The sequence below is a fragment of the Limulus polyphemus genome, unplaced genomic scaffold, assembly GCF_000517525.1.
Source record: "Limulus polyphemus unplaced genomic scaffold, Limulus_polyphemus-2.1.2 Scaffold2794, whole genome shotgun sequence".
Classification (NCBI taxonomy): domain Eukaryota; kingdom Metazoa; phylum Arthropoda; class Merostomata; order Xiphosura; family Limulidae; genus Limulus; species Limulus polyphemus.
In genome coordinates this window covers 124,193-133,651 of record NW_013668404.1, presented here as the reverse complement: position 1 = coordinate 133,651, position 9,459 = coordinate 124,193, and the positions used below count along the sequence as shown (strand labels likewise).

The 9,459-nt window shown below is 33.0% G+C and overlaps 1 protein-coding gene across 1 annotated transcript in view; it reads left to right on the top strand.

The window, feature by feature from the left end:
- The first annotated feature begins 338 nt into the window (after nt 1–338).
- The window catches only part of LOC106467914 (transmembrane channel-like protein 5), a 28,424-nt gene continuing 19,303 nt past the window's right edge, over nt 339–9,459 (top strand). Inside the window, 5 exon segments of the mRNA XM_022396135.1 lie at nt 339–979; nt 2,381–2,587; nt 3,598–3,840; nt 6,421–6,593; nt 9,131–9,307. Coding sequence (XP_022251843.1) covers nt 2,497–2,587; nt 3,598–3,840; nt 6,421–6,593; nt 9,131–9,307 — 684 coding nt within the window. The 5' untranslated portion in view covers nt 339–979; nt 2,381–2,496.

Sequence of the window (9,459 nt, the reverse complement as noted above, 5' to 3'; positions counted from 1 at the left end):
TTCTAGCCAATAAACGTATTTCAGAATCTATCAGGTTACGTGTTTGTGCATAAGATCACTGTATAATTGTGCCAGTGGCCTTTCTCAACACTGACAGTATGATAATGTTGTATAGGATGAGCGTAAGTAATAACGATAAAGTTATTAATATATGTTCGAAAGATAGAACCTTTAGGTATTTCAGGTACCGCTGTACATTAACGCTACATGCGTGAAATATCATGGCAGAGACTGGCCCGCTGTGAGTTTCAACACATTCAGAAATGTTAATGTACATTTAACATAATGTTTTTAAAGTGAACTCAGACTATCATTGACTTCTGTTAATGGAGTAAAATAACGTCTTGCAGTATTTCAAACGAAATGCATTTATTTAAATTTGCTAAATCGATTGTTTGTTTCAGAATTTTCGCGCAAAGCTATACAGAGGGCTATGCGCATTGCTGTCCCTAATTTTGGTTTGATAGACAAGGGAACAGGCAGCTACACAACAGCACTTATTGCCAACTCTTGGTTTACCAAATAATGGGATTTGACCGTCACTTTTTCAGCGCACCCGCGGGCCCAAAGTGTGGAGCGCGTTTTTTGACACTGGGCTGTGATCCTTTGGATTCACAGCCCGAGCATACGGCTAACAACTATTCATACACGCTCGTAACTGAATGGAGGTCATGTGGTGGCTTCTTGGTTTTTCTGTGTATGTATCGCACGTTTACAGCATTGGAAAAAAAGTGTGAAATAAGTTGATACCCTGCACTCATTGCTGACGTACATGTATGATAAGTTACTTCCTTCATAATTAAATGCATAGGATCATTGTACGAAAAGAGAAGTAAACGGTAGCGTTCAATGATGGCCTTAGCAATATTTTATGTAGGTCAAGGCGTTTGACGTGACTGCCAAGAAATTAATAGTACAAGAACAGTATGCGTTAAACGCATGTTTTGGTTTCTAAAGCGTTCCAATGATACGAGAAGAGGTAAGTAAATAAACGTGTGCTGTAACGGTGATCACATAATTTAATAAATACTGAGGCAACCTTTTTTAATGCTTTCAGAACGTTTTGTATCATCTCAGAATAGATGTAAGTTCACTATATTCAATTTACTAACATTATGCAAATATATAGTTATAAATTATAATGTAACTGTACGATTAATTTTGCAAGTAGCAGACGTCTGGGACAGGGCTTTCCCAGTATTATAACTTAATTATATGCAGTAAGCCTATGTGACATAGGTTTAATTTTCTGTTCAATATGTATCTTTACCGCTATCTGGCACGTACTGCATGACCTTTATCAAAGTTTATGTTGCTAGGACAGTTTTTGCCTGAAATTTAACACTTCGTATAATAATTTTTTTGTTTTGTTCTTGAACATTTCAATACAAAAGTTGTTTAAAGCACTATTAACTGAGAATTTTGTCATTTCATGAAGCCTCAGTGTTTTTGAATATCAGTAAAACAAAATGTGGTAACAAAATAAAATAACTTCAAAACTCCCCAACTGCTTGTTGTTTTTTTTAACATTTAGTACTATCACAAACTATGTGACCAGAGACGTGTAAAGTTTAAGTCACCAGTGTTTAAGTTGCTTCTACTTGTAAATCTAGTTAATAAATACTTTGTCTATAATGGTAGCTTTGAGCTCAAGTACCCAGGTCAGGTTTCCAGTGAGATATTTCCTTACAAGTTACAGACAGTAACAGAAGCACATGTCATGAATATTTTTTTTGGGGGTTAAAGCACTTTTACCATATAGGCTTACTTCAACAGTGGTATAAAACTTAAAAACTAATCCACTATTTTCTAGATCTGCAGATTTCACTTTAAATGGCAGTGTACACGTATTTTGATTTAATGAGTATTCTTTATTATTAAGTAACTGGTATGTGTTAGTGAAGAGATGGATTGAAGTTCCAGTGCATGGTTTTATATTCTACAGATTAAAGTGACTAAGAACAGTACCATTTGGTAAGTACTAAGCTAGTTTGGGCTAATGTACTGTAGGAGAGTTAGTTGCATTTTTTAAAGAATTTTAAAGATAATTCCAGCTTAATGAAGTTGAGATGCAAAGTGCAGTACTTTTCAGAATGATATGGTTAAAAATTTGTGAAAGTGCACAGAATTGGCGGTAGTAAGTATTTTGAATAATCGATAAGCAAGTTAAAGGTGTAAAGTCTGACAATGTATTTGTTTTTTGTATAATGCTTTAATTTTTTAGATTAGATTATAAATTATGAAAGTGTCACCTGAAAGAATAGAGTATAAAGTTAATGAACAATTTTTCTTAAGTATGTTGAGAATTATATTATTAAAATTTAAATTTCATTGATTATCATACTATATTACATTTTTCTCATGAATTCCTGGTGCGTAGATGATTAACCTTCAAGAAGCTCTCTGGTCCTATAAAAACTATTTGTAGAACAAGATACATAAAACTTTGCTCCTGGGAAAAAAATAAATCTCGTGCAACAGCAGACCTAATTCAGTATGACGTCGCACTATCACATGGATGACAGAAGTCCCCGTTCATCTCCATCATACTTCCATGGTGAACCTGAAAGTTTACCCATGCAGTACGGTAAGTTGCATGAAACACAAAACCCACTGAATGTTTGATATTGAAGATTGTTGTTGTTGTTTTTCTTCTTCTTTTTTAGCATCATCTTTTTTGAAATGTTCACAGGTTTTTACATTAAGAACCATATGTACATTAGTGGTATTCAAATGTTAACAGAGTATTAGTTACACAGTTTCCTTTGCCAACTTTTCTTACTAAAAATATCCACCTGAAGCAAAGTATGTTTCTTTATCTTAACTTCCTTATGCACTGAATATTTTGACATGATGTAATTTCACACAACCTGTTATATGGAGTTTTGTATTTTGTGAATAATCTTTTCCATAATTTTTTTAATTTGCTAAACATAGGTGTAGCAAGGAGTAAGAAAGAATAATATAAAATTGAATGTATATATATATGACTAATAATGTTATTATAGAAATTAAAAGAATCATATTTTTAATTTGATAGTATTACAATTTGCAAAATTACATTTTTTTTTTCTTGAAGAAAATATTTCTCGTGTTTTTTTAATGACTCAGAATGATAGATGTCTGCTTTGTTAAATTAAAAAGGATAAGTAACACATATTTTATATAAGATATTTTTACGAGACAGTAAAACTTAGATGTCAAGAAGTATAATGATCAGTGAATATGAATAAGTTAAAGTCTTGAGTAATGCAGAGTACTTATTGAAGTGAGACTGATTAGTGATTGGACTGAGATATACAAATTGTTTTGATTGTGAAAAGAGGTAAAATTGTGGAATTATGATTTACATAAGTCGGAACTGCTTAATATATGTGTGGCTCGAAATAATTATTTGTTTTTATTCCTAAAGAAGTTTGAATGTCACCCATTGATCCCAAAATAATTTATCTTTTAAGAATAAATGTATACAATGGTAAAAGCATTTGTATGTTTTTTATGAGAAATGCAAACACACACACACACACACATATACATATATATATATTAATTGATCGTTTTGAACAGTTTAATAAGTTATGGTTTCTTTATATAAAGTGGGACAGTTTGAAGACAGAGGTTCTCAACATTACATAAACCCCACAGAATTGACACAAAATTATCGTCCACAAGCTTTACGTAGACGCTGTTCATCAAATAGCGGGAGCACAAGTGGACCTGATGAACCTCATCTTAGGAGAAACTATTCAAGTAATACACTGGAAAGTAAAAGTAGTAGAATAAAGAAATATTCATCCACAACTATGGACCTCATTCGACAACTTCCCTCGAGGCACGATGGTAAATAAATAGTTTATTTGATGAATGTCTCTTTAGTAATTTTGTTTGTTTAAGGGACGATTTTATTGTAGCAGATCTTTTAGTTTGTAAATAACAAAATTTAAAATGTTTAGAATGTAAGATAAAATATGCATTAGTTGTTTCACATAATAAAAACAGAAGAAATTAAAAAAGAAAACTATAAAAAACCTGTTATATCCAGCTGGTGTTTTTCATATAACATCCAGATTGAACACCATTTTTTGTTATTATTTAAAATACTAATGTTGAAAGTTTTGTCTGTCATGTAATATAAGTTACTTGAAATATTCTTCATACCGAAATGCCCATATTTGGGGAGCTTCTTAAAAAAAAATAAAAATTAAAAGCCTTCATGTAGTATACTTACATCAGGGCTCAACCTTAACATATAGTATACTTACATCAGGGCTCAACCTTAACATATAGTATACTTACATCAGGGCTCAATCTTAACATATAGTATACTTACATCAGGGCTCAACCTTAACATATAGTATACTTACATCAGGGCTCAATCTTAACATATAGTATACTTATATCAGGGCTTAATCTTAACGTATAGTATACTTACATCAGGGCTTAATCTTAACATATAGTATACTTACATCAGGGCTCAATCTTAACATATAGTTTACTTACATCAGGGCTCAATCTCAACATATGGTTTACTTACATCAGGGATCAATCTTAACATATAGTTTACTTACATCAGGGCTCAATCTTAACATATAGTTTACTTACATCAGGGCTCAATCTTACCATATTGTATACTTACATCAGGGCTCAGTCTTAACATATAGTATACTTACATCAGGGCTCAATCTTAACATATAGTTTACTTACATCAGGGCTCAATCTTAACATATAGTTTACTTACATCAGGGCTCAATCTTACCATATTGTATACTTACATTCAGGGCTCAGTCTTAACATATAGTTTACTTACATCAGGGCTCAGTCTTAACATATAGTATACTTACATCAGGGCTCAACCTTAACATATAGTTTACTTACATCAGGGCTCAGTCTTAACATATAGTTTACTTACATCAGGGCTCAATCTTAACATATAGTTTACTTACATCAGGGCTCAATCTTAACATATAGTATACTTACATGAGGGCTCAATCTTAACATATAGTTTGCTTACATCTGGGCTCAATCTTAACATATGGTTTACTTACATCAGGGCTCAATCTTAACATATAGTATACTTACATCAGGGCTCAATCTTAACATATAGTATACTTACATCAGGGCTCAATCTTAACATATAGTATACTTACATCAGAGCTCAATCTTAACGTATAGTATACTTACATCAGGGCTCAGTCTTAACATATAGTTTACTTACATCAGGGCTCAGTCTTAACATATAGTTTACTTACATCAGGGCTCAGTCTTAACATATAGTTTACTTACATCAGGCTTAAAATTAGAATACAGTTACACATATCAGGGTTAACAACTAATTCTAGTAACCAACAAACTGCTAGTAAGTGCTGCAGTTTTTGTAGTAGAACTTAAACGGTACTAAAAAACTTGCTTGTACACATTTTAGACGGAAGATTTGCAGACTGTTACCGTCAAGTATCAATATGCAGTGTCTTTCAGTACCTTGCAAGATTCTGACTACAAACAATTTCTATAATTATTGTTTTGTTTGTCAGTGCTGTGACAGTTTTGTGATCCCAGTTTTGGGCTGCATGGTGTTTCCAGGTTATGTTTCAGGAAATGGAGATAGCGAGACTGGTTGGTTGTCATGGCAATTAGCACATGGGCCAGCTAGCTAGACTCACATCATCTGGCCCATGCAGTCAGTTTTCTTATCAGTGTGGTTAGAAATACTGTCTCCTTTTACTCATTGTATTTAATAATAATATAGAAGTCGCATAAACTGCAGATTTTTTTTTGCAGATTCCACTTAAAGTGTTCGTGATTAACATAATTGTTTTGCACACTTGCCTCTAGTTCTTCGACAAGCTTTTGGCATTCAAACAGTAACTTTTAATAATAACAGACTTTTTTTATATAATGTGGCCATCAACGGTGGGATATTGTAGGCTTTGTTGATCCAGACACTCGTGGCCTAGATAAATTTTCTACCCAAACCAAGCATCTTTTGACATTCATGAAGTATTTTAAAATAATGGAACTGTTACATGTAATTAAAATGAGTTTTTATATTCAAAATCTCTTGAAATAAAACATGAAATGTATGCATATTTATTAATATTCAATGCATTCAGTGAAATAATGATGACATAGCTACAGTTAATTTTACAGAAGAATAACGTTGTTCTTTGTAGCAGTTCTGAAGTTGCTAGTGGGAAAAAAAAAACATAACTAGCTAGCATTTGCTGATACCATCGAAAGTTAAGGTCGAAGTCTAATACATATGTTAATATAAAAACAAATATTTAACTCAACAAGGTTACTCTTTTCTCATAAAAAAAAAAAAAGTAAGACAAAATGTGTTTAATGAAAATAATAGAAATGGCTTCTGCCCTCAATATATTTGAATCTTTTTCTAAGCAGTTATTTGGTATATTGTTTCAGATTATGCTGACGATAAGGATGATGAAGAGATCCGGCAAAGTGAAATAAGCAGTCAAACTTCAACTGTGAAGAGAGCAAAAGTTAAACGGCACGAGTCTCACTATAAAACCATCCGTTTTAGAGGAATTCCTACTAAGTGTGAAACAGAAACTGAAAAGGACAATCTATTTAAGGTGTGTACACGTACGTGATTCGTTCGTACTAAGAGGCCTACTTCAAAAATTGTAAATATAAGTTACTTATGCGTGTATAACGATTTTTACTTATATAAATGAATTAAATCTTGTGTTAAAAAATACTAGCAACTGTAACTGGAAATGCAAGATAGAATGATCAAGTGATTCATTCTGAAAGTTTTCAAATAATCAGTTTTTTTTATAATTATAGGAAAATACTTTGCACGTTAAATTTTGATACATAAAACTAGGATTAGATGTTCTTGATGAGAAGAATAAAATCTTATAAATTTCTCGAGGGCCTGCCTAATATATCATACTTTAATATTTCTATGAAGTGAAGTATTTAACTGTTATTTTATTTCTCTCAGTTTTCATGTTGTACTCTTTTTCTTGTGCATATTGACTCCTTAAACCTTAGCAGGCGCTCGCAGCATATGGCCAAAAATCCCGCTTCACCCATCAGACGATGACAGCATCTGACAACATTTACGTATCTTTGGCTGAAACTAATCCAAACCATGTTATTATCCATAAATTTAATAAAACCGAGATTTTATAAGGTATGGTGATAATTATTAGAAAATCATGAAAATAATTCTGGCAGAATTCGCAAATATTTATGGGTTTAAAGAATTAATAAAGTGTACATGTACACGTGTTGAGTAATGTTACTGTAACATTTCAAAGTTATTATATAAAAATGTTTCATTTTGGAACTTCTACCTTTTGTACTGAGATGTTATCATTCTTAATTAACATAATGAATGGACAACAAGGGACCATTTGATCCTTCAAGACTGTTAGTGCACACCCACCCTTGAGAAAAAGGATAACATCATAAACCCATCCTTTATTTTTTGGGAAATCATCAATTCCACGTTTTAAACCCTCGTAAAATGCCAGCTTCCACTACTGCTAATGGCAACTCATTCCATAAACCAGTCGCCCTATTAGAAAAATAAAACTATTTTAACTGAAGCCTAGCCTGTCTCTTTCCAAACCCTAAGCTTGTGCCCTATTGTCTTCACTTTATAGCACAAAGAAATCAGAGGATTTTATTCTCTTACCTTTCTTTTTTTTCAAAAGAAAATAAGTAAAGATCACTCTTCCTTCTCCAGAAACATCCTAGTAGACTTCTTCTGAACCCTTTTCAATATCCCTCAGTGGGTTAGCTGTAAGTTTATGGACTTACAATGCTAAAATCCAGGATTTGATTCCCTGTGGACACAGCAGATAGTCCCACGTGGCTTTCCTCTGAAATAAACAGACGAATCCTTTTCCATAAGACAATATCCTTTCTGAGATAAAGAAAGTAAAACTGTACACAGTATTTCAAATGAGGCATAACTAGTAGTTTGACTTGTAATCAGTGTGTCTGTAAGTACACCTTACACTCACGATAGTTAAAGGTCACTTACTAAATATTTGGCCCGGCATGGCCTGGTGGTTAGGGCACTTGACTCGCAATCTGAGGGTTGCGGGTTCGAATCCCCGTCACACCAAACATGTTCGCCCTTTCAGCCATGGGAGCATTATAATGTGACAGTCAATCCCACTATTCGTTGGTAAAAGAGTAGCCCAAGAGTTGGAGGTGGGTGGTGATGACTAGCTGCCTTCCCTCTAGTCTTACACTGCTAAATTAGGGACCCCTAGCGCAGATAGCCCTCATGTAGCTTTGCGTGAAATTCAAAAAAACAACTAATTATTTATTCAACTTACTAATTATTACAAACTACTCTGTAATACTTCAACACAGCTAGAAATATCCAAGAGCTTAATGCCACTAGTAACCTTTACTAATTATGCCCCTATATATATCATTAATCAATATAAAATATAAAAAAAAGTGCTCAAACACTGACCAATGAGGCACTCCACTGGTAACAAGGGTCTTGTATGACTTGATTCCATTAATAACCTTTTGCTTTTTTTTTTCACCCAACCAGTTTAATTTACTAGTCTTTCTTGGCCCCACCATTGATTTGATTTTCCTAGCTGACACCAAATTCAAAGTTTTTTAAAAATCTTATGTACACTAAGTCCACAGCCTTTCCATCATCCTGACAGCAAAATAAAAAAACATTATTGAAAAGTTAACATATTAGTATGGTTAGGGTTTACCTTTACCAAATTCACTTTGGTTCTCATTTGATGTCATATCTCACTACGTGATTTTGCAAAACTTTTTTTTTAATCAGACTCTCTAGAATTTTTTCAATTCCACAAGTAAGACTAACTGGCCTCTATTTTCCAGGATAACTGTCGTCAACTCTTTTTAAAAATAAGAATAACATTAACAACTGTCCAATCCTCAAGCACCTACCCACTGTTTATTGAACATAGAGAGAGAGACTCACATATCTGATCTTTGACCTATTTTAAAATCATGGGAAAAAAACATCTCATCCTTCTGCTTGATCCATTTTAATCTCTCTTTTTTTTACTATCAAGGGATTAATATCTGTATGATTTAGGTTACTCCTCAGAATTGGGAATATTTCTAACAAATTTTTATTTTTATCTTCATGTAGAAGCTTAAGAGTGACCAAGATGATGCACCCGAAGAAATTAGAGAAAAACTTCGAGAACTTCACCAGAATCTAACAACTAAGCGAGCTTTGAGACAACAACTGACTCGTTATGAAGAGCAGCAAGAACAAAACAAAACTATTTCCCTGAAGAACAGAATGAAGTTTGCAATTCAAATGGTAAAGTAACAGATAAGACTTCAATGAACATTTAATTATATTGTATCAATATTTTTTGTATGAATGTTGCATTTTATATTGTTGCGTCAGCGAGGTCACGTGACTAGTGTCACGCCCCCTGCTTTCTGGAAATATCTTGTACCTTCGTGAAT